Source organism: Salarias fasciatus, chromosome 4 (genome assembly GCF_902148845.1).
Source record: "Salarias fasciatus chromosome 4, fSalaFa1.1, whole genome shotgun sequence".
NCBI lineage: Eukaryota > Metazoa > Chordata > Actinopteri > Blenniiformes > Blenniidae > Salarias > Salarias fasciatus.
In genome coordinates, this window is record NC_043748.1 from 13,743,060 (window position 1) to 13,768,365 (window position 25,306).

The 25,306-nt window shown below is 44.1% G+C and overlaps 1 protein-coding gene across 2 annotated transcripts; it reads left to right on the plus strand.

Moving 5' to 3' along the window:
- Window positions 1-10,835: 10,835 nt before the first annotated feature.
- slc29a4a (solute carrier family 29 member 4a) lies at window positions 10,836-24,883 on the plus strand. 2 transcript variants are annotated; one of them, XM_030088733.1, is made up of 10 exons: window positions 10,836-11,090; window positions 16,852-16,983; window positions 17,183-17,296; window positions 18,055-18,183; window positions 19,399-19,473; window positions 19,589-19,857; window positions 22,539-22,659; window positions 22,797-22,984; window positions 24,008-24,248; window positions 24,414-24,883. In XM_030088733.1, the coding sequence occupies exons 1-10, from the start codon at window positions 10,856-10,858 to the stop codon at window positions 24,557-24,559; spliced, it is 1,650 nt and encodes a 549-aa protein (XP_029944593.1). In that variant the 5' UTR covers window positions 10,836-10,855; the 3' UTR covers window positions 24,560-24,883. The 2 variants fall into 2 exon arrangements, with proteins under 2 accessions (XP_029944593.1, XP_029944594.1); XM_030088734.1 differs by having other exon boundaries at window positions 19,589-19,848.
- Window positions 24,884-25,306: the final 423 nt, after the last annotated feature.

Genomic DNA, 25,306 nt, shown 5'->3' on the forward strand with positions numbered 1-25,306 from the left:
GCTGGAGAACAGAATAAGAACAAACCTGTCCTCATGCCTCTGCAGCAGATTAGACACAGATTAGTCCCTTTGCCAAGCTGTGAAGTACTGCAGCTGTGGATGGATAAAAATAAAATTATAGCACGCATACTGAAAAGACACACTCAGAAGACGTCCTGAAAACACACACACACACAAACACACACACACACACACGCACAGACAGACACGAGCAGAGATGTTCGACTGCTGCGTTGGAGGATCTGGTTGTTACATAGCAACCTTTAATAAACATCATCTGCATGATGGCTGCAGTGATAATGAGAGACGCAGAGCCAGACAGGCTGAATTACACCGAGGCCGTCAGGATGTGTGTGTCTGCATGGAGTTTACAATGTGGCTCTAAAAGCTGGATCTAAGGAGAGAACATGCTATCAAAAACATCATCTTAGAGTGGTTTTAAGTGCTGACATCAGCTATTCTTCTGGTTGTGTGTGTATTTTTTTATTTTTTTTTGTGTCTATCTGTGGGTTTGTATACCACACAGTGAAAAGGCAGATGCTTTGGGACGCCTGCACCGTCGTGTAATTCCAGCCCGGAACGGATCACAGCCAAACATCACAATGGGGTGGATTTGCAGCAAGAGCTTTCCAAGTGCTCAAGGCACTCTCCAGCTTTCATGGCCTCTAAAGAGTGTGTGCTGCACGTGTGTGTGTGCGTAAATGTGTTTGCCCTTCTCCTTGTGCTTGTCTTCTGAGAGAGAGATGATTTGGGTGTGTGAGAGCACTGTGTCTCAGTTCCAGTATGGTAATAGTGTTTATTCTTTATTGTGGACATAAGATCTGTAGCAACAGACACATTTAGGAGACAAAATCTGATCCAGTCGACTATTTAATCTTCAGTTCTCACACGTTTCCTTGTGAATCTAATAACTACACGCTCCGTGAGGAATGTTCCTCCACTTATTGGTTTCCTTTTGCGTTTTGTGCTTACAGTCCCAGCGCTGATAATTGAATGGAGAAATATTGATTCACCCAAATGTAAAACCACAAACTGAAACTGCTTTGCAAGCACACACTTGAGTGCACAGGTCTGTCTGCTCTGCACAATACCTGCATATATATTGTGTTACTTGTAGTGTAGTTAGTCCTACGGGTCATCTCAGATCACTTTTCATCAATATTATTAAGTAACTTACTGATAAATATTTGAGCCTGACTAGTTTCTGAATCTAATGAATTAAATTAAATTATTAAAGTAAGGTCTGCTGGAGCAGGAAGGCGTTTCCAAAATGGAGGTCACGAGCCCCCTCCGGGGTCTGCGCTGAACACCACCAGCGTAAAAGCACAGTTTATTGACAGGTTTATCTGCTTGGGGACACGGCGATCAGCCAGGCCGGCGGAGATATCTGAATCAGCAGACAGGATTTTAATTCAAACCAGGCGAGGGTCAAAAGCACACAGCAGAAGATAAGATAAGAAGCGAGGCCGAGCTGCACTGAAGGGTCCTCATGTCTAAAACACAAAGTGCGGGGATTTAACAAGACAGGTAATCACGATCAAGGTAAGAAGAGCTGCACTCAGCACACGTGACACACAGTGAAGGGAGCAGGAAAAGTCTTTTATGAAGAGGAAAGCTGGTAAACACAAATACAGACGTCAATCTTAGTATAAAAGAAAAAGCACAACATGGAAACTGAAGCCAGACATGGGCTTTATTTATACAGTAATGTATCACTTCAGCAGTAATAACAGGATGTACTTGAATAGTCCCTTCCTTTCTTTCACACAATAACACACCAGTGACAGCATCTGTGCAGCCTGTGATTCAGTTTCTTGTCCTTGGACAAAGTTAGACTGAAATCTGGCCTGATGGCTCAGGTGGTGGAACAGGGTTTTATCTCAGTCCTGAGGTTTGTGGTTTCATCCGTGTCTCTTGTCCTCTGAGCCTTGATCAAAGATTAAAATCCAACGATTAAACATGCAAGTAAGTATTGAATTCCAGCAAGACAATCTTTACTTCCTGACATAATCAGGATAATCGGTCTGTTCGGGCAGGAATCAAACCCGGGTACCCGGCTGGGAGGTGTTGGTAAATGAACACGTCCTGCACCGTCAGGAGGCCAGAGTGTTTAAGTTCTGTGTGAAACTAAACTTTATTAAAAGGGAAGTACATGAGCACAGCAGCTCAGCATTTTATGGAGCTCTTGGCAAACAGTGGGTCGATGCTGACCTCTGCAATCCTGCACTTGGAGTCTGTTCTCCCCTCTGCTCCTATTTGTCAGATCTCAATAGAGTCTCAGCAGAGTCACACAGGCTCGGTGCTGCCTACCTGCCTCTGCGCCTCTCTTCTATCATTTCTCCTCAAATCTTTGGGCGCCACGGATGGCATGGCACGATGCATACCAATCGAGTATCTTTTCGCTGCAGAACAGCCTGCAGTCTGTTGTGGCTCTTGTGTGAATTACCCTTTGCATCTTTCCATGTACTTCCCTCCATAACGTCTCGCTCCTTTCCTCCAACGCTGCAGCAACTCTTCCCCTCTTTTTCCTTCCATCTCTTTATCTTCATCTCTGCTTGTGCGAACCCTCCACCTCCTCTCTCTCTCTCTCTCTCTTCCCCCTCCTCTCTCCATCTGTCTCTGTCCCTCGGTCCCTCTCCCTCTACATTTACACCTGTCTTCTTCCTTTCATCTCCCCCCTGCTTCACCTGCCTGCCTCATTGTTGACTCCTCCTCATCTTCCTCACAGTCTTTCCTGTCTTCCTCCAACCACGTAAAGGGATTATGGCCCCATCTGTCTCTCCCTCTTTGACTTTTTTTTTCCTTCTATTGTCTAAGAACTATTTCCTTTATTTGTCAGTTTTGCAGATTCCCTCTCGTTCTCCCCCGCCGCTCTCCGTGTTTTCTGTCTCCGGAGGTGAGCGGAGGTGGTGAGAGGCGGTAGTACTATCAGTATGCAGAGTCATGGCGCTGTGGCTCTGCCGTCATTGATTGAACCGGCAGCTAAATATAGACACAGCTGAAGCTCAGCATCTTTGCCAGGCTGGAAGGAGGGGATGGATGGAAGGGAACACACACACACACACACACACACACACACACACACACACACACACACACACACGTACTGCTGTAAGCTGGTGTGGTAACGAGCAGGATAAACACCGGGTAGAGATTGTAAATCAGCACCATACACACACTTATGTCAGCGCAGAGCTGCAGGATATTGGTCGGACAGAAAAATAAATCCATTTGAAGGAAGGAGGCAGAACGCAGTCTGACCTTTTTACACATTCATTACAGGCAGCTACTGAGAAAGAGAAAAAAGAAAACGGATTACTGGGAAAAGCACAGGCGTTCACACTTAATAACAAGATGACAGGGACTCCTTTTTTGGACACGTCGCTGGAGGCTAAAGCAACATGACAAACCATTACTATTCAACATGCAGCATAAATCAGAGCTGCGAGCCGCCGCGAGCCTTCCCACCGGCTGAGCGGAGAGGGAGAAATGCCACAAACAGATACAGAATAAAGAGAGGGACACGGAGTGAAAGGACGAGAAAGGAATGGAAGGAGAGAGAGGGCACCGCCAGACATGTGAGAGACAGACAGAAAAAGACAAACGTTCAGCAGAAAACGAGCAGGCAGACGACACAGAAAACAACACCCTTTTGATTCAGAGGATTTCACGCGGATTAAATCCGTATGAAGAGTGTGTCTCTGGAAAAACTCCTGCTGTGCCACAGGACATATTACATGTCTCCATAAAGAGAAGCTGGGTTGATAATTTGCAGATTAGTTTCAATGTATTCTCTGTGCAGGACTGTTTGGAGACAAGCTGCCGCCTCTCTGTGTTGCAGGATTTCACTGATACAGTTTGAAACTGGAGGCTTTTAAAAGATGAAGCATTATTAAGGATTGTTTTGACTGAGATGAGCAGTTTGGCCTGTATTACTCATGCAAATACAGCTGTTTTGTTTTCTTTTAATCTCCAAGCTATTTTAAATATATGCTTGATATTCTTTAAGTACAGAACATAGTGTGTTTGCACGAATGCGCTGCCAGGAGCTGATTATCGGTTGTCATAAAGAACAGAAACATGGAGCCATTCACCTGCCAAAGGTAATAAAAAGTCCTGTATTTGCTCAATGAGAATAATCAGCCTTTTTACTGGAGATTAAGTGCAAGGGTTTTTTTTTTTAATCTCATAAAAATAAATTCCTTGGCAGCAGAAATATTGTGAAAAGCTTGTTGTTCTGTAACTCATTCATACATCTTCGGTGCTCATTTTTCTCAGCTCAGGGTCACGGGAAGCTTCGAGTGACTCCAGCTGACTGTGGCGGTGAAAGGTAGAGTTTATCTGCGACCGGAAGTTGGTCTATTTCAGGGGTAACTTACGGACTCTCACACACACTTTTGCACCGAGTGGAAACTCCATTGATCAATCTCACAGCCTCCCAGACGTTTCGGGGAGAGTGATGATCGGAGAGAGTAAGTTCTTCACCAGTACAAAGTTTACACCTTTTCCGATCGCACTGAAAACTGTTGCAGCAGGAAATAAATCGGTTGTTTGGTAATGGTGTGGGAGATGGATGGATCGGTTCAGAGAGTATTTTCTCTCTATGTGGAAAGAATGCTGATATGAGAGCTGAAACCAAACCCAGTGTAACTGCTGCAGATGAAATGCTAAATGATCCACCCTGCTGGGTTCATGTGTTTGTAAATCTCATTCTGATGGACTGGGTGCCCAGTGCCTAACCGGCCATTAATCTCACCGCACGTCACTGATGGAAAGTCAGGTCCATTTTTTTCTGCATTGTTTTATTCAGCTTGTGGTCCCAAGGCACTGAAACGGATCCCTGCGGACTGAAGGCAAAGGTACATCCTGCACATGCAAACAACGGAGTGTGGAGTTTCTCCCTGCATATGGCAAGGACTTGATGTTTACATGCTTCCCATCGCTGCTCTCAATACAGGAAGTTCCAGCAGAGCTGCACAGAGCGCTGCACTTTCTGGTTATACTGCGCTTTCGACTGTTGGTAGCTGTTATGCTAAGCTAAGCTCTCAAACTCCCGCTGTGGGTGTGTTCTGAGAACACACTCACGATGGTCTTGATCTGACTGTTTCAGTCAGCAATGATAAAAAAAAGAGTCTATCAGAGCAAAACTTCAGGTCACAGCAGGTCAGATATCTGTGTTTTCTGCTGCAGGGCTTTGCTCAATAATGCATACATAAATAAAGCAGTTCAACTAAGACTACTGCATTGCATTTCTTTTTAAAGTTGCTGTCAGTTCACAGTTTTGTGTTGAAATCAGGTATCTGACAAAAAAAAGTCCAAGTTTTTTTGTTTTTTTTTTTTTTAGGAGGAGGGTGTCAGCTGTGATTTTGTTACAACTTTTTACATAAGTTTCTGTGAATCTTTCCTGGGCAGAATACTTTTTCTGAGACGGTGAGATGCCTTGTGGAGGTTCAGTTCTTGCAGATGTTTTGGTGCTTTAGATCCTTGTTTCATATCAGAAACTGAGTAATCGCATAATGATGAGCAGCCACAGCATAAAACAAGCACAGGGCTAAGGGGGCAGCGTGAAGTTCTGATTTTGCACCTTTAATTAAGAATCAAACCTCATCTGCATTGTATACGGTGAAATTCCAAATGTCATATCATATTTCCTTCTGCCTTCAAGACCTTCTTAATTCGTGTGTCCTCTTTGAATTACTGTGTTCTGCTCAAGGATGAACTCAGAAAGAGACATTTAGAATATCAAAGGGTTTGCTCTCTGCACACCATTTTTAAAATACCTGCATATAATTATTTGCAAATGCTGTGATTACTGAAAAGTCACCAAAGAGCAAATTGGGCGTCGCACATCGCTTTACATTTGCTTTAGGACAACTGTCGATGTCATTTGTGATGTTCAACCAGACGCCAGATGAGCTAAATTTGGCATCAGTGACATGAAAGCGTTGAACTGCATGTGGGGAATAGGATTCAAACCCACGACCACCCTCGCATTCCTGCAGCGCAGGTGCAGCAGCTGGGTCTGCACTGACAGGACACCTAACCAGACAGCGATGCCATTTAGCTAATTCCCATCTGGCTTGCCTCTGCTATGGCAACAGAGGGGGTGTGCAATTTGACAGAGCGCCTGCCAATAATAAAGCATTAGCATATTGAACTGAACTGATAAAACTGTCAATCACGCAGCAGCTCCACTGCCAATATTGTGTAAGTGTGAATATGTGTATATTTTGGGAGAAATTTTTTTTTCTCATCCAATATCCTTTTTTTTCTCTCTCTTTTTTCTTCCCTATCACTGTGTTTCTCACCCATCTGCTTTGGCAGCTCACATCAAGCCAATAACAGGCAAATAAAAATGAAAAGAGCAAAATGAAAGCAACAACAAATCGTGTGTTATGTTATGTCTCCATTTCTTTTGTACTTGACTTAATACCCTGTTATTTAAATACACTTTAAAGCGATACTTCAACATTTTGGCAAATTGGCCCATTTAGGGCAATTCCTTAGTCATTTAGAACAGCCTACTTACTTTTTTTGTGAGGGCGAGCTGTTGTTTATTTAGGAGAGCTTCACGGTGGACATAATGGAAGTGGATGGTACAGTTGCTTCCCTCGTCAAACTCATCAAATACACAATCCAACAACCCCAAAACACTTTGATGGACACGTTATAATCTGCACATTCACTACGCTGTGAAACACCAACAAATAATATTGTAGCGTTATGACACTGAAGCAATTGGGAACTACTTTTTCTTTTGAGATCACTACGCCCAGATGCCATATTTAGTAAGTAGTTCCGTCTCAGCAATCTTCGCAAAAACCACTCAATCTCGTAATTTTGCATTAATATTTCACAGCGTAGTGAATGTGGGGATTATAACATGTCCACCAAAGTGTTTTGGGGTTGTTGGATTGTGTATTTGATGAATTTGACAAGGGAAGCAACTGTACCATCCACTTCCATTATGTCCACCGTGAAGCTCTCCTCAGACCCACCGCTGAATAAACAACAGCTCGCCCTCACAAAAAAAGTAAGTATGCTGTTCTAAACGACTAGGGAATTGCCCTAAATGGGCCAATTTGCCAAAATGTTGAAGTATTGCTTTAAATAGCAGAGAGAGAGAGAGAGAGAGAGAGAGAGAGAGAGAGAGAGAGAGAGCTGTGAGTCTGTATGGATAAAATTGACTACAGTGAGGACAGATTGCTCGGTTTAGTCATTTTTCCTCTATTGAAATGTCAATTTTTCGTCCAAGTTTAATCAGGCCGTGCACGATGTGTAGGCCACATCTACAAAAATGCACTTTTAATAATTCAGATGCTGTATCCAGCATGAAAAATAAGCTGTTGAACACCCTTTTGGATGAAATCATTTTTTGCTCCTGTCTAAAAACCAGATGCTTTATCGGCAAACCCAGAGGGAAAGACAAAAAGATGGAGCGCAGTGGAGTGAAAAAAGGAGATAGGGAGCTCAAAGAGGGATCAGTCCAGCTTTTCTTTCCTTCTAAATAATCTGAGTTCGGACCAGTGTTGGCAGGAGATTGTGAAACTCTCAGTCCTTCATATCAGCCACAAAGTCATGTAACATTATCAATATCTGCCTCTCTCACTTGAGAATGAATCCACCTTTATTTCTTGCCTCTTGGTAGGAAATGGAAAAAATATAAGAAGTAGAAGTTTTTTCATCATTAGTTAAACAAAACAAAGCACTGACATGTACACTTGTGTTGCACCATCCACTCATGTTGCAATTCAAATGACACCAACAAAATGTTTCACTGACACTTTTAATCTTTTTGTCAACATAGATTATGTAGACATATAGCCAGTAGGTTTCCTGTTGTCTTGATGCATATCAGATCAGGCACATTGAGAAAACTCAATCAGTTTTTGCTCAAGTGCAACATTTAACTCAGCAAGAAAACAGCTACAAAAATAAAGTGCAATCAGAGCAATAGAAAAGCTCATAGATTGCATTTGTTTCTTGCACAATTCAAGGCAGAACTTGTTTATTCAAGTGATTTCCAGCAAATATCTTATTTGCATCACCTCTCCAAAACTGATAGTTGTCCTAAGTTGCGGTTCAGTATCCACTTGTAGAGACTAAAATGTTTTTCATTGCAAAAAGAAGAACATCCAGAGGCAGCGCGCCTCCCCTTCCTCCCCCCGTCCACATCTCGCCTCCTCCCTTTACTCTCATCCTCATCCATCCATCCACTCTCTCTCTCTCTCTCTCTCTCTCTCTCTCTCTATCTCTCTCTCTCGCTCTCTGGCTCTGTGCTGCTGGAGGAAGGCTGGAGGAGCGCGTGCAGGACACGGCACCGGGGCTTCCCTTCTGATGAGGGACCCGGTCCGGACGACAGAGACGCAGGATCCCGCAGGAAGGACTCCTCTCCTCCCGCTGTAGCGGAGCCGGGCGAGCGGACGCACGGAGAGGGGAGAACCGGGAGGTGAGGGCCGTTGATAACCTGTTGTTACTGTGTTTTTGTTTCTCTCTCACTAACGCGCTGATGGCAGGAAACAGACAAATAAAATAAATAAGCAGCCAGGGAGCGACAGAAAAGCTGCGCGTAAAAAACAAGCCTCTTTTAGAAGGTTGTTTTCTTTAAAGAAATGTGTTGGAAGAACTGAAACGAGCCCAGTCGTGTTATCCGGTGCTCAGACGTCCTTTGCATTTTAATAACCATATTCTCTTTATTCATCTTTGCCTTTGATTGATTGCATTTTTCTAAATTAACGCACGTGTTTTTCAAGAAAAAGAGACGCAAGAATTAGAGTTCATGCGTCTCCGCGCCAAACGGCTTATTTCCAGCACGCATGGGTCGAGGTGATCGTGCTCGTTATGATCAACAATAGACAACCGCAGCTCAGTGTTCGGCTGCAATTCAATTACCGTCGCCGGCTGGAGCGTTTTGAATTAAGGCAGGAAGGCTGCGAGCGCCGCCTCAAGCCCGGACCTGGAACCTCCGCAAATCACGGCTGCGAGACGCCCGAGAATCGGCGTCGTTATTGGATTTAACGGAGCCCATATAACCTTTCCTCAACGAGGGGCACTTTGGCTGTTTTTATGCCCTCTGTTAAATCACCTGTTCCTCTGCGGCCACCGGAGAGCAGAGCAGGATGTTACTGAGATGAGAACCGGCTTACATCACCCCGGCCCGCCGGTTTGGCTGGAAAATAGGATCTCACTCCTAAAAAAAAAAAAATAAAAGAAAGAAAGAAATCGAAATAAAGCAGCTGTGTTCGGTGCATACTGTCTGGAAGTGAAATCACACCTGCAGGGCATAAGAGGTGACAGGCAGCAGGCAGGCGAGGCTACAGGGGCTCCTGCTGCTGCTGCCGCTGCCGCCGCTGGCGCGCCTCTGCGTGCGCTCCAGTGTTTGCGCGTCAACACAGGTGCGCGCAAGTACGCGAGCTTTCCCTCCCCCGTCTATTGTATCCGTGTTTGCATACACAACAGCGTGTCAATACCCATTTGCATTGATCCAGCTCGTTACAGTGACGCGTTTCCCGGTTCTGTTGACTGAGGAGGAGAAACGCGCGTTTCAGCCGCTTTAGTGAGAACAGAGAGCTCATGTTCAAACAAGTGGTGGAGATGGAGGCTTCCTTCGCCTGGCACGACATTAGGAAGTCTCTTCAAGATGAAAGAGGTGTTTATGTTCAGTGTTTCACACTGGATTTTAAGATAGTAGAACAATTTAGACTGCTGTTCTTTATATTTGTTGATTAAATGATTCGTTCAGATCAGAAAAGCAATCATTTCAAGCTGCAAAACAATAAGACTGAAAGAAGGAAAATGGTCTTTCATAATGTGTTTCATTACTTAACATACATCCCCAAAAAAGCTTTTGTTTAGTTTTCTAGGAACTCGCTTATCCACATTAAAAAATATTGGTTTTGTAGAATAATCAAGAAGAAACGATGGCAGCTCTATTGCTGGACACAGCAGCCTGCCTCTGCAGTGATCCTTTACACAGAATACTTTAAATAACATTTATTACAGAGGACAGAAGTGTATGGATTTTCTGCCTAATGGGCCTGAACTGTTGTGGAAACTTCTGGCACCATCATCAACGTCACACCTTTTCCCACCAAACAGAAATGTTTACTCTGTAGATTACACAAAACAAACTAACAAACAAACAAACAGCAACATCATTGATAGCAACTTGACAGAGTAGCCAAAGCAAATTCAATTTGCTTTTTCCAAAAAGCTTATCCTAGATGGTTGAATTCATTACGCTCGCTGGAAGTCTTTTTTTGGAGTCTGCTAAAACCCACAATAGCAAATTGCAGTCCTGTTGCATAATGTTAAATATCATACATAATTGATTAAACAGTTTGTTTTTTACTGGATCCCTTGATTTATGTGTTCCTGGAGTCATTAGAAGTATATTTTTTTTATTATTACACAGAGGTTCTTGACTTTCTTGGAAAATAGGATATTTAATACCAATCTGCAGTCTGGAAGCAAAAATGTTTTTTTTTAATATAGATTCATGATAAAAAGAAAAGCAGCAAATTAACTTTTAGAGATTTCTCATGTGTATGTTTTGCTTCCACTCTCACTGGTCCTCTCATTCAAAACGCCTCTCACACACAAAGCAATCACTGCTTTGCTTGGGGTGTTTTACTCTTGTTACTCCACTCTCTGCCTTCTCTTTTACGTTTTAATTTTCCTTCTTGTTCTTTTGGTTTTTCCCTGCAGATCCTCCCTCATTTGAAGATCTCCTGCGTGTCTTCCAGGGCGTGTCACCGGGATTGTGTTTAACATGCACGCCCCCAAGAGCGTGCAGCCCGTCTAGCGAAGAGGAGCGCTTTGTTTGCGTTTGTTTGTTTACACTTCGAGTGCAGCGATGGGCTCGGTGGGCGCCGAGCGCCGCAGGCCCACGCCATCCCAGACGCCCGAGGAGAGGGACGTGTGGAGGGATGGAGGGAGGGCCGGATGGAGGGATGCGGGAAGGGAGGGCTGGAGGGAGGCGAGGGAGAGCGGCGTGGTGCAGAGCTACAGCTTCGACTCGTACCAGCTGGAGGAGGAGGAGATCAGTAAGGACGCCCCGGAGCGAGGAGTGCTGGCTCTGTCCGAACCTGGTGAGGGAGTTCCTGTTCCTGCTCCTGTGTGTGTGTTCGCGTGTGTGTGTGTGTGTGCGCTGTACTATTTATAAGGACAAAGAGAAGGAAGGAGGGGAAGAGAGAGGTAAATCTATCACAACAGCAATTCATCAACATAAGTGAAGGGCGCATTAATGTCCTTCTTCTTCTCCACATCAGCAGGAAAACAAAACGTTTACACAGACGTATGAAAACGCATCTGTAAATGACAAGTTTAGGCAAAACTGAAATGCATTTTGTTCACTGCTTTTAATGGTCATTGCTATAACATTATTGGTGGCCCTTTGCCAGCACTACACTTTACATTATACCTCACACTGATACATCCAGGGACTGGAGATCCTCTGTGACGTGTGTATTGATAGTCACTTTTACTGCGGTAGTTTTACACTAACTCTTGTGTTTGATAAAGCTTTCAAGCTCAACATTTCAAGCATCACGCTCTTTGTGAGGTTTGCATGTTCTGTCTGTACATGGGCTACTTCTCGTAGGTGTTTGTTGAGTGTGTGTGTGGCTTCCTGTTTGTATGTGTTCCCCAGTGACCTGTCCAGAATGCACCCTGCCTTTTCTCCCAGTCAGCTGGGATTGACTCAAGTGACCTATGACCCTCTGCTGGGCGAAGCAGGGTGTAAAAAAGGATGGACTGACTGATGAGACATCCTGCTACAAGACACCTGGCTTATTTTGCTCCAGCAGCTTTCAGTGCCGTTAGAACTGATCTCAACTCGCTGCTCACTACTTTCTCTCTGTAGGAACGGCTGAGTTTGAGCAGTTTAGAGGCTGTTTTTGGACATGGAGGAGAAGGGAGACATCAAAGAAGATTCATTAATGTGGGCGGCTGTGGTTCAGTGGGGAGAGCAGTCGTCTCATGATTGGGAGGTTGTTCGTTTGATTCCTGTCTCCCCCTGTCTGCATGTCGAAGTGTCCTTGGGCAAGACACTGAACCTTAATTTGCCCTCAGTGGATGGACTGAGCGCCTTGCATGGCAGCCGCCCCCACTGGTGTGTGAATGTGTGTGTGAATGGGTGAATGTGATATTACAGTGTAAAGCGCTTTGGGGTCTGTTAATGCTGAGGAAAAGCGCTATATAAGTGTAGTCCATTTACCACTTACCATTTGTATAGTTCTTATATTCTGTTAACGAAAACTTCAATTTGGCACCCAGACCTACCAGTCCACCAGATGTGTGATTTTAAACCATTAAATAACATCAACTCCAGCCTTCATGTATTTTGTTTAAACTTAACCAAGCCTCTATCTCTTCTTTATTCTTTCGGTTGATACCAAAGTGCCAAAAAATGCTGTCAGTTCTCCAGAAATGGCCTCTGTGGCTTTATGTGTAAGCAACAGAAACTTATCCCTTGCAATATTTCTGATATATATATAACTTGACATCACAACTTTAGTATTTTCCAAGTTCCTTGGAGAACATAAGAATTTAATAAATCCATATGGTAGCTGGACGGATGGATGCTTTTTTAAATTTGAGGTTTCTGTATAAGATGGCAAAAGGAAGAGAGGAAACCGTGGTGTTGTTGACTGTGTCCTGGAGCTAAACCTCTTAAATGCCAGTCAGCTGCTGCCATGGAAATGCCCTCCCACTGACTTCAATCTGACACGATGCCGTTTCCACAGACACTATAAGTCCACTCAACAACAGCTCTGTTCTCTTCCAGAAATTGATGCTCAGGAGTGTCTCCATGATTGGTGTTTATTGTTGGCGAGGTTGGAAGCAGGAGCGAGGTAAAACTCAAAAAAATCAAAAACGACTATGATGACAAGGGTTCCAACGTGCAACACAGCATCAGTTCAGCAGGCAGACCAACGGGGAGGCCAGTGCTGATGCAGAGGTGTATGGATACACAAAGAAAGAGATAAAACTGACTTGATTAGTTGTGGGGCGAATCTGCTGTGTTCAAATGAGTTGTGGTGCAGTGGTTGAGGCCGTCGCCTCACAGCCAGACGGTGTGTTTGCCCTGCGATAAGCTGGTGACCTGCTCATCATGGAACCTGCGCTCGCTGATAGTAAACTGGGATTGGTTTCAGCTCCCCACGACCCTGCAGGATTAAGTCATGTAGAAGATGGATGCATGGATAGTCAGGTTTGTGTGTGTATGTGTGTGTTAACATGCGCATCTGAACTGAGATTTGTGACAGTGTACACAGAATTTGTATGCGCATATCAAAATCTGTGCAAGTATAATTGGATGTATGCATGTATAATCCAATTTTTACATGTGTAGTGTGTTTGACATGAGCGCGCTGGGATCTGCACGCTTTCAAGAAGCTGTAAATATTTATCGGTTCACCTCCTCCTGGACAAGGACCTCTTAGGCGGCTGGTTTTTTTTAAGTCTGTCATCTGTAACAGCAGGTTTTCTTCCCTCCAAGGCAAGACTTGTGGGAATAGATAGGATTGATGCAAAATATCACTGTCCAGGTTCAGTCATGTTGTGTAGCACTACTTGATGACGCCAAGGCTATAGAAGTACAGAAAAAGCAGCCAACATCCTGACCGACAGGAAGAAGGAAACCTGTGGTTCTGGACAAATATCTGTTTTGGTGTGTCTGAAGTGTGGCAGAATCCAGCCTGAGGTAGAGGTAGAAACAGACGGTTCCAGGTCCTCGTACGTCCACAAATCTCAGCACACACACGCAAAAACATTTGACTCACATATAAATTGGATTACGCGCACGTCAATCCTATTACACACAGACAAATTCTGTTATGCACGTGCGAGGCAAAGTACGCACATGCAGGCCTGAATACGCAGAAATCTCAGCATGAACTCATAAATCTCAGAGTCAGCGCACAAGTATTTATCTTGTGGGGATAAATTGACAAGACGTGAAGCAAGAACAGCAAGAACACTGCGAACAATCAACAGAAACACAACAAGAAAACTAAAAACTGTGGATTTTCTCCCTGTTCGACTGAATAAAATCCCAGGAACTGGCGAATTCAGTTCAACTAAAAATGAGTCCGAACGAATTTAATGGGGGATTTGTGTTTACAGACAATGAGAACAGTAGAAATAAAAGGATGAGGTGTGTATAAACACAGGTCTGAAAGCAGACATTAACTGTGTTGCCTGGATACACAGGTTGAACATAGGCCACGGTAATCAGATCAGAAGTGACCGTACAGAGACAGCCGCTTCTTGTCTTTTCTCGTTGTGTTTCCTCCTTATCATGTGCTGCCGTCTCCTGCCTCCCGCCTCCGCTGCTTCTATGCACCTGTCAGTCAGTGCGTTCAGGATGTCTTCTGAGACACAGCCGGCTTTTTCCTGGAAGGGAATAAAAGATGCAGAGTATCTCGCAGCGCGGCTTCGAAAATTTCATTAACTTTTGCAATTACAGCCCTGCGATGTCCCCGAGCGGCGGTTCTCGGCCGGTCTGGCCTTGGGGCCCACCGTCACGTCTTAACAGCAAGCTGCAATCCGAATCACGACTGTTTATTCATCACTGAAAATGTTGCAGCATAACAACACAGAAAACATATTTAATGATAAATGAGAAAGTGCCCAGCAATTTAGGAGGGAATATTTGTTTTTATGCTCAGTTAGCTGCATTTTAATTACAACTGAAACTGAAACTGGCCTTTTTTAAAGAGACTCAATCCAGTTTTAATGCACAAATATGAGATAAATGCAGTTTTACAGAGATTTATAGTTTCAAAATGTACATCCAAATCACCACTTAAGTTTTTATAGCCTCTTCCTTTGACATGCCAACACCTCAGTATATGAAACACACACACACACACACACACACACACACACACACACACACACACACACACACACACACACACACACACACACACACACACACACACACACACACACACACACACACACACACACATATACTAATGTTCAGAGTGTTTCCTGTATTTCACCATGCTCTATTAGCAAATGTAAACAAACTCTATTGGTCTCCTGCAGTGTGACTCACATTAAAAGGCACTGCTGCTGTTTACTATTAAGGAGTGTGAGTGGATGATTTTGCACAGGCAGCGAGCCAGCCACCCACCAGCTGACACTCACAGTCTTTAAGGACGGAGCAGACATCGTCAAGGGATGTAGAGGATCGGGAAGTTGAAGGCAGATCTTGGGGCTGTACAGCCCTTTAACTGCTTCTGATTGACTTGAATCAACAGATTCACACATACAACTTCTTTCCGATGTTATCTTATGTGCTTGTGACCGTCCTTTTTTTAATTGCACCTTATCAAAACCTTTGTAAATATCCTAATAATGTGCGGGGTTTAGTTTAACTTGTGGCTCAGCCTTTCACAGCGGTCATCTGCTTAGCTTTAATATTGGTGGGCAATTAGCTTTTCCACAGAGCCGCATAAAAAAAAACGAAAAACAAAACAAGGACTACCGCTCTGCTCAATATAGTATGTCTTAAAAAACAAGTTTTCTACATGAGTTTGATAAACTACTATTCCTTCTTTGCATCAATCATCAATTTCGTAACATGTTTTGTCTGATAATAGTGATTGAAACTGTTCTATGACAGAATATCTTTACATTTAAGCTACATGTGGCCCGTGTACATTTCTCAGGTTTGCTTTAGAGGACTGTGAGACTACTTGGAGAGCAGCAGGAGGGAGCACTTCTTTATTTTGTCCTGCATACATATTTTATTCCCACCTTTCTTTGCTTTAATGGATTTCTGCACTAGTGGTCTCTAAACACTGCACACAACCAAAACCCTCTTTTTAAATATATATATGAACACCTTATTTTCCCACCAGATCTCATTACATTGACTGATCATCAGCACCACAGTGTTTTTTGTTTTTTTTTTTTCAAAATAAAATGTCTGGAATAGTGTAAGAGTGGAATAGGAAAGGGTGTAAATAGAGACCGGCGGACACACAACTAACGAAAAGGAAGGGGGACAGGACATGTTAAATAAGTGTTTAATTACACTGATTCAATGTGTGCACACACTGTGGATCTGCCTCATAGTAAATGTCCATACCAAAAGTATGTTGCCACATGTAGCCTTTAGTAATTGCAGCTGGCAAACCAGTTTCAAAAGACCATTAAAACAATTTGCACACATGCTGGAAGAAGAAGGGTCATTTTTGTTCTGTTCAAATGAAAGTATAATTGTATTGATTCTGTCACTGCTGTATTATTAAATGTATTTCAAGGTGAAATGAAGAAATGCATGCAGGCAGCACTAATTTTGATTTGTGGACCGGCAGCTTTGTGAAAGTCAGATACTTTTTGCCATATTTCAGATTAATGCATTGCGGCTGTCGACTTATGATTCTCATTGTGATGCTGAACATGTATTCAATGACTTGAAACAGGAAGTGTGCTGTGAAATCTAAACACTCAAAAATCATTTAGAGGAGTCGAAGGAGACTTCCGGGATTAGCAGAGGATTAAAAACTGTTATATGCAAAAAGCCTGCATGTCACACTTTACCCATGAACCTGAGTCACAAAACACAAACATCCAGGTCTTCACCTGGAAACTGCTTTGACAGCTAGTCAGCGATCAGCTGCTCTTCTGATCAGTCCATTAGCAGAGGAACAAAGTGAGATCTGAGCCGAGTTGCCGGATCAGTGGAGCTGAAATGTTCCTGCTGCAGACACCCAGTTTTTCGGCGTCGGCCTTAATTCAGACGCTGCGGATTCAATTACCCCCCCATCTGTTTGATGTATGATTTCACACTGTTTTAATTCTCTGACCTTTGACTGTTTCCTTTCCGCTCAGACTTTGAGGAGCCAATCCCCGACGATCGTTACCATGGCATCTACTTTGCAATGCTGTTGGCCGGAGTGGGCTTCCTGCTCCCCTACAACAGTTTCATTACTGATGTGGATTACCTGCACCAGAAGTTCAAAGGTATTATTACTCTGCTGAAGCAGGAAAAACCTCACATATGTCCTTATCAGTTTCTACAAATTACAGAGAATTCAAACCTAAGCGAGAGAGAGACAGCAGCTCTGCAACTCTCTAAGGTCCAAAACAGTGATTTTTAACGGCATTACTTGTGCAATAACTGCACACCTTTCAGGAGTCGGTGTTCTGGTTTGTGTTTCAGGGACGTCCATAGTATTTGACATGAGTCTGACGTACATCCTGGTGGCCCTGCTGGCCGTCATCCTCAACAACGTGTTGGTGGAGAGACTCAGCATGCACACCAGGATCACCGTGGGTGAGTATCAGAGGAGCCCGGCTGTCCTGGGACCAAAACAGAGTTCTCTCTCTGGAAACGTCTAATCATTTATTTAAGAACTTCAAGGCTTATCACAGAGAAAAAAAAATGAGCAAAAAAGTGCCCTCTCCTACGATTCCTGCATAGTTTTTTAATCAAAAAATGTTTCAAACAAACTTGCGATAGTCAGTTAAATTCACAAGAGGCTTTCTTCAAAGCGTGGCGGGTATTTTTAAGATTTGCTTTTTTTAATTTTAGATTTCAAAACATGTTTAAAGAAATAGATGATTTAAAACGAGGCTTGTTGATGTCTGTGCTGAAGATGCTGTAGAGATTTTAATGTGGCTCAAAGTTAAAAATCTGCTTTTTCATGCTCACACACGTCTGTACAGTCTACATTATTATTAGAGTGTGATTCTGTAGACTAATATGAAAAGCTATACTAGTAGAAATAAAAAAAAAAAACCTCTATAAAAATGTAAACCTCTACCTCCACATACAGTACGGTGCATGTTAGAGTCACCACAGAATCGTCTGCAGCCCAAAATAGCTTTCAATCCTTGAGAGAATGTCTTTTGAAGTGTGTTGTGTGCTTGAAAGCTTGTCTCTGGAGGTAATAAACTTGGGATCATACCTCAGATGATGGCAGTAGTTTTTTTTTTCCTCCCTAACTGTCAGCTATAAGCTCAGTCAGGCATTACATGCACAGAGCCGATGTCTCCTCACTGGGCGCCCCGTGTCTGTTACTCCCTCTGCAGGTTACATTCTAGCTCTGGGGCCGCTGATCTTTGTCAGCGTGTTTGATGTCTGGCTGGAGAAGTTCACCACCAGGCAGGCCTACGTCATCAACCTGGTGTCCGTGGGGGTGGTGGCCTTCGGATGCACAGGTACTACCAACAATCAGCACCCTTTTTCATTGCTGAGGCTGTTTCATTTGTACATTTTATTGAGTTATTTACGTGCACCTGTCGCTGTTCCAGGATGCTTTTTTTTCTGTTGCAATCAGTCACCTCAATATTGGTGTTGATTGTGTAACATCTAAAGATTCATCAACTCATAGGAAAATGAATGTACTTTCAGTGTGAGGTAAAATATCAAATCTCTGGATGGACTATTTTTACTATGGCGCAGTTGGAAATGGTAAAGTAACCTTTAATTTAACATTTTACAGCTTATTTACCAACAATAAAACCTACCTCTTCATCTGACCTCCTGATATAAAAGAATAATGTTAGCAGCACTATTTTTAGCCTTTTATCTGCATCTGTTTTCATTTTTATATTGATTCTAGAGTTTTCATTGCAGTTTTGTTTTACAAGTTTGCCAGCCCCCAATTTTCCACCTTCTTGCAGTTTATATTACCATTTTATGTCATTTTTAAAGTTCTTTTATCTCTGTCTCAACTTCTCACATACATTTTGAGCCTCCCTTAAATAAGATATGCTACTTTTTGGCGTTATGTCTTGCGTCTTGCCCTGTGTGTGACGTTGTCCCCACGGTGAGTCATCTGTGAAACACAGTGATCAGCCCTTTTATTGAAGAGTGCAGATAAAGTTTGATAGATTGCATATTCCCTTCTTATTGACCCAATTAGGGGCTGGAGGTAGGCCTGAATATATGCAGCTAATGAAAGCTGACAACATCCATTTAAAGAGGCAGACTCCATTTGATGCCTGCGCACTCCATTAATTCAGCGCCACACTACCGGCAGGCGAAGACGCCTATTAGTATGGAGGCCAATAATTAGCTAAAACAACACTTTTTTTTGCCTTAAAACATTTGTGAAAAACCGAAACAGATCTAAGAGAAGCATTTCTTATATCATGTAGAAGCTGAATAAGGTTAGAGACCCCCACACCCAGCGGATGTTTGCTACCCGGAGCCGGTTTCCTCTGTGTGAAGCTCGGTACCTGTCAGCCGGCTGCACTCACCGTTTAATTAGTGGAGGTCTGCAGGTCGGAGCGGTGTGTGTGATGTGTGTGATGTGCGTGTGTGCGGTTTTGGAAGTGGCACCTCTAAATAAACAGCTTTGCTGCTACAGTGTGGACCGCCGGGCTTCTGTTTGCTCTGATAACCACTTCCTCCTCTCGCCTCCCCCCCAGTGCAGCAGTCCAGTTTCTATGGTTACATGGGGATGCTGCCCAAGAGGTACACACAGGGGGTGATGACTGGAGAGAGTAAGTGAGCGCACAAAGACACACAGCTGCACGTCTCACTGCTCTGCTTCGCCTCTTCACTGGCTTGTCTCGTCTCTGTCGTCCCCTCCTCCTCCTCCTCCTCCTCCTCCTTTAGGTACGGCCGGCGTGATCATCTCCCTGTCCCGCATCTTCACCAAGCTGCTCATCACGGACGACAAAAAGAACACGCTCATCTTCTTCCTGGTCTCCATCAGCATGGAGATGCTCTGCTTCCTGCTCCACCTGCTGGTCCGGCGCTCCCGCTTCGTGCGCTACTACACCAGCCACTCCCAGGGCAAAGGGCCGGGGAAGTGCCACGACCCGCGGGACAACGGCACCGGATACCGGGTCCATCACGACGTCACCGCTGAGGAAGTAAGATTTGTAAGTTTGTGGACTGTTCTTCAGCTTTACCTCAGTTTGGACTGACAGTTGTTTGCGAGTTCACAGTATGTAGTGTTTTCTATATTCTATTTGGTTCCTCGCTATCAATTGTGAGAAACACAGATTAAACAATCAAATAGTTTGATAAAACATCGTAAAATTCAGCCATTCCATGTCTTTTGTACGTTCAGCTGAAGTAGTATGAACTGCTTTGAAGAGGGGATAAATGTTGCTCCCACCAGCGACTAAAATAATTCAATAGAAATAATTCAGCAGCAAACCGCACCCTCTTTCTGCGTGCGGCGAATCTGCTGAATATTGATGATCCTCTGGCTCTGCTCTCATCTGGGGCCATCAACAGGTCCATTTTTCTAAAATGTCCCTGTAGATTAAAAGAGCAATTTTTGAAGAATTGTAAAGAGAAGGTGAGACAACAAGAAAGTTTTAACTTAAAATTCTAACTTCCTGCATGCGAGGCAACTTCTTCAAACTGAAACACAAACATTATGTTTTCCTGAAGTTTGTTGTTTGAAGGTAGATGTGGAGATGTTCGACCTCACGGACCTTCGGATTCCGTCGTTAAGTTTAACGTTCAGGCTTCATTCAATAAAACTTCATAAATGTTGCAAAAACAAACTGTTTTCTCAACTCAGAAGGGAAGCAGATGTCAGGTCTTTAAACTCTGGAGTCACGCAGCTCATTTTCCTCACAGTGAAGTTTGTGAGAGATGTGTGTTTGCTTTTTTTTCCGCCAGTGTCAGTGGGGGCGTGCACGCTGAAGCTCCGAGAGCTGAGTGGGTTTTAAATCGCAGAATCATTTATTTAAGCTATGGGCTGCTTTTTTTGGCTGCGAGTCAGAAAGAAAATTATTGTAAGAGTGTAAAAGCAGAGGGAATTTATTTTATTATTTTTTTTCAGGGAGGGGTTTTTATGGGCTGAGGTATAAGTGGGAATTAAGAAGTGTGTGTGTGTGTGTGTGTGTATGTGTGTGTGTGTGTGTGTGTGTGTATGTGTGTGGGAGTTGCAGGAGAAAGGTAGATACAGAAAGATGTCAAGGCTTCTAGTGAACAGAGAGAAATGAGAGTCACGATGTTGAGGAGGGAAAGAGCAGAGAGGCAGACTACCGAGAGGAGGAAGAGCTCAGAGGAGATTACAAACAAAACAGAGGAGGGAGAGGAGGGAGAGGAGGAGGAGGAGGAGGAGGAGGAGGAGGAGGAGGAGGAGGAGAGAGGGCGAGAGAGCAAGAAACTATGATAATGAGGGAAAGTAAATGACAGGAGGATGACAGAACGAGACGCCAATCCACCGTCGCTTTGCTGGAAGCGGTACTTTGCAGCCTGAAGACACAGAGCTTATAGCGTCTGTGTGCGTGTGTATGTGTGTGAGTGTGCGTGCACGTGTGTGTGCACGCATGTGAGTCTTCAAAATAGGATGCTGCACCTCAGGCTGTCATCTTTTAATGTACACATGTCTCTGTTTGTACGCCATTATGCAGGAGTGATGAATGTCCCCCGGTGCTTTACCGTTGTGTGTGTGTGTGGGTGTGTGTGTGTGTGTGTGTGTGTGTGTGTGTGTGTCTGTGTGTGTGTGTGTGTGGTTCGCAGTGTCTGGGGACTGATGCTGGCTGCCTCTTTGTACTCGTTGCTGAGGGAAACGAAGGCAACACTCAATATTATGGGATAATCAAGAATAGTGGAGCCTTCTGGCCCCTGAGTCCCTTTAATCAACTAATGGGTCTCTCTCTCTCTCTCTCTCTCTCTCTCTCTCTCTCTCTCTCTCTCTCTCTCTCTCTCTGTCTCTCTCTCTCCTCTCTCTCTCTCTCTCTCTCTCTCTCTCTCTCTCTCTCTCTCTCTCTCTCTTGTGTGTATTTGTATGTAATTGGATATAACCGTGTCTCCTGTGTGTTTCCGTGCTGTGTGCGCCTGAGTGTGTTCACAAACATCTATTACTGTTGTAAAGACAGAAAAGGCTTCTCGTTGTCCTTGGGCTGAAAAAAAGCAAGATAGAGAACATTAAAAACAATCAATAGTTTGGCGAAGACGTGTTTTGAGGTCAGACTAAGGCTTTGATAAGGTTAAGTTTGGACCAATAATAATAATAATGATAATTTCTTCCAACACAACATCTCACAGAATCAGTGATCAGAATTGGTGTTTTTTATTTTTTTCAGGCCAGTAATTATGGCTCAGATACGAACGAGTCTGCAGAAAATGATTGTAAATCACTGCAATGCCCTCTAAAGATATGAAACCACGTGTGTTTGAGCGCTGAACTACTTTGCAGTCCAGCCCGCGGCCCGTCTGACCACATTACATCAACCTGCAGCGGCTCACACTCATCCTCGCTAATGGCCGTGGCAATAAAAGGAGCTGATGTCATGCATCCAGGAAGCCATTACTAATGGAAAAATTAAAAAAGATAAGAGCCAGACTGAGGTTATTTACTGTGTGGTGGCAGCCTCTAGTGTTTTGTCCATGAATTTCCGATGCCCTCCAGAAAGCCTTGAAAACATTTGCTCATGTTGAGCGACACAGTAAAGAAGGTCCAGTCGGCGTACAGTTATGGGAAATGGTTAAAACAGTTCAGTCGTCTTTCTGGAAGCTAAAGGAATTTCAGTCATTGCAAGGAGATTCATGATGCAAACTGAGAAATTGGCAAAACTGAGTGTGTGTGTCTCTTCAGGGGAACGGTGCCACAGGGCCGCCCTCGGCAGAAGAAGGCGTTGAGGACTTTGTGGGCGGGACCTACGTCAGATTTGACGCCCCGAAAGCCAACATCAGGAGGAGCTGGCCTGGTGTCCGCGGTATCTTTCTGCTCATTTCCCCTCAGAATCTCACAGAATGATTCTAAAGTTAAACACACATTGACTGATCTCTCCTGTGTGTGTGTGTGTGTGTGTGTGTGTGTGTGTGTGTGTGTGTGTGTGTGATTTCTCCCCAGACATGATCTTTCACCGGTATGTGGTGTCCCGCGTGATCTGGGCCTACATGCTGTCCATCGCTGTGACCTACAGCATCACTCTGTGCCTGTTCCCCGGCCTGGAGTCGGAGATCCGGAACCAGACCCTGGGGGAGTGGCTGCCCATCCTCATCATGGCCACCTTCAACATGTCAGACTTTGTGGGCAAGGTGAGCTTCCTACTCATCCACCCAGCTCTGCTGCTGCGTTGCCTGTGCGTTCCACAGTACAGGAAATCAAATATGGAATGATGTTTTTGAAATGAATTCTCAGAAGGAGCTATCATGAGCCCAGATTTACTGCTCATATCCTGTTTTCTGATGTTGGGATGACAGCTTGTTTTTTTTTTTCTCAAGGTAAAGTGTAATTTGAAATTAAAGTGTTTATCTTTATCTCACTCACTGAGAGCTTTCACTGTGGCGCCACCCTGATGTCCACTTCACAGTTATATTTTATATTTCTGTCTAAATTCCCAGTAGGCTTTACTTTTAATTGCAGAAACCATTCTAATGTTTGCACGTCCTGCTCTTGTGTACTTCTGTGTGTGTCGGTATGATTGCATTAATGATTTCAGGGCTTCTGGGATTTAACCGTTCATTAAGTGTCTTGAGAATAAAGCAGCAAGAAATAGAAAAAGTCGAGCTTCACTGGCAAGAGTCGACCTTGAAAAACTCTTCAAGATGTCGCCCCATTTATTAAACCTGAGAGTAAAGCAAAAAAAAAAAGAAAAAAGTCTGGTATATTTTTGGATAATTGCACTTAGCTCAAAGGCTTTATCAGAGTACTCAGAAAAGAAAACTTATCTGATATCCTCGGGTCATAATTTTGACTTTGAAGGGGGAAAAAAGTTGGCTCAGTGAAAACAGTTTGGATTCTGCGCTTTGACTTTGTCCTCGTGGCAAATTGAGCGTTTTGTTGAAGGGAATTAGATAAGAGAGGAAAAAGGAAAATTAAATAGGAAACGGCAAAGAGAATATTAAGGTAGCTTAAAATAAAAAAATAAAAAAACATGAGGAAGAAGAAGAGGTTTGATAAAGATTAGGAGAGAAAGGAAAAGGAGACTAAACAGTTTTCTTCTGCGTTACTGCACAGCATGCGTTGGTTCTCATTTTCAGCCTGATTTTGTAGATTTGTCTTTTCCTTCTCCCCCTTTTAAAAAAAAACCCAATGCCCCCTGCTGTGCGTCTCCTCAGATCTTGGCAGCGCTGCCGTACGACTGGTCCGGCGGCCGCCTGCTCTTCTTCTCCTGCCTGAGGGTGGTCTTCATCCCGCTCTTCGTCATGTGCGTGTACCCGGCCAGCTCGCCCACTCTCTCCCACCCCGCCTGGCCGTGCCTCTTCTCCCTCCTCATGGGAGTCACCAACGGATACTTTGGGTCGGTGCCGATGATCCAGGCTGCTGGGAAAGTGCCGCCCGAGCAGAGGGAGCTGGCAGGTGAGAGCGGATCTGACTGAAGTTAACTAAAGTTAAGTATTAGAACTTCAACTTGAGTATTCATCGCTGACTCACTTTCTCCCTGGAACGAGCTTCTAATTGATGAATCTAGTTTTTATATCTAGTCACCCCCCCCCCCTCCCGCCGCTCTCTGTGTCTCCCCAGGAAACACGATGACGGTCTCCTACATGACGGGCCTGATGGTGGGCTCCGCCGTGGCCTACGCAGCCTACAGCTTCACCGCCCCGGCGACGGGAGCGCGCTACTCCCCGTTCAACACGCGCACACCTGCCAACGCCACGGGGTACTGAAAGTCCACATGAATCACAAAGACACACACACACACATACACACACACACAGACACACACACACACACACACACACAAATCCAAGAAAAAAAAAGTGAAGAAATTAACCCAAAAACATGAAGCAGAGACAAGAGCTGACATTTACAGTTGGGTGGGAAAAAAAAAAAACCTAAAAAAAAAAAAAGGTGCAGATTTTGCCGCTCTGTCACTCTCCAGCCGGGCGATTCGGTGACCTTCAAGCGTCTGTTGTGGCGAACTTTCCCCGGAGGTGCAGGACGGGAGCCGTGCGTCTGCCAGCAGGCCGACTCGAACCCTCTGAGCGTCACACAGAGGAGCTGCTGTACGCGCGAACAGATCGTCTGACATTTGCACCGTGCAAAGCGGAGTGTGATACCCGGCCATGGGGAGCGGACGTCTGGAAGCAGACCTGTGCTTCAGGTCACATATGTTACATTTCCTGATCTCCCTGCTCAGAGTGGAGCTTAAAGCGGGTCCTCAGATGGATATCATTTATTTTTGGACAATAAGTAACATTCATGTTAAGGATTTATTTATTGTGTTTTTAAAGTTTGACTAGTTAAACACACACACACACCTCATAAAAAAGCCATCTCAATATTATAAGTAGAGCTTCACTGGCTTCCCACTTTCAAAACCTCCAACGAATTCACAGTGAAAGAAGGGAAAAAATAAGCAGATATCTATCTTTTTTTTGCAGACATGACTTCTTGCACACTGAGAAAAGAGA

Coding starts and splice junctions, on each gene's coding strand:
- slc29a4a (XM_030088733.1), top strand. CDS start 10,856: ATGGGCTCGGTGGGCGCCGAGCGCCGCAGGCCCACGCCATCCCAGACG. Junction 16,984..17,182: donor CCTGCACCAGAAGTTCAAAG/GTATTATTACTC, acceptor TTTGTGTTTCAG/GGACGTCCATAGTATTTGAC. Junction 19,858..22,538: donor CCGCTGAGGAAGTAAGATTT/GTAAGTTTGTGG, acceptor GTGTCTCTTCAG/GGGAACGGTGCCACAGGGCC.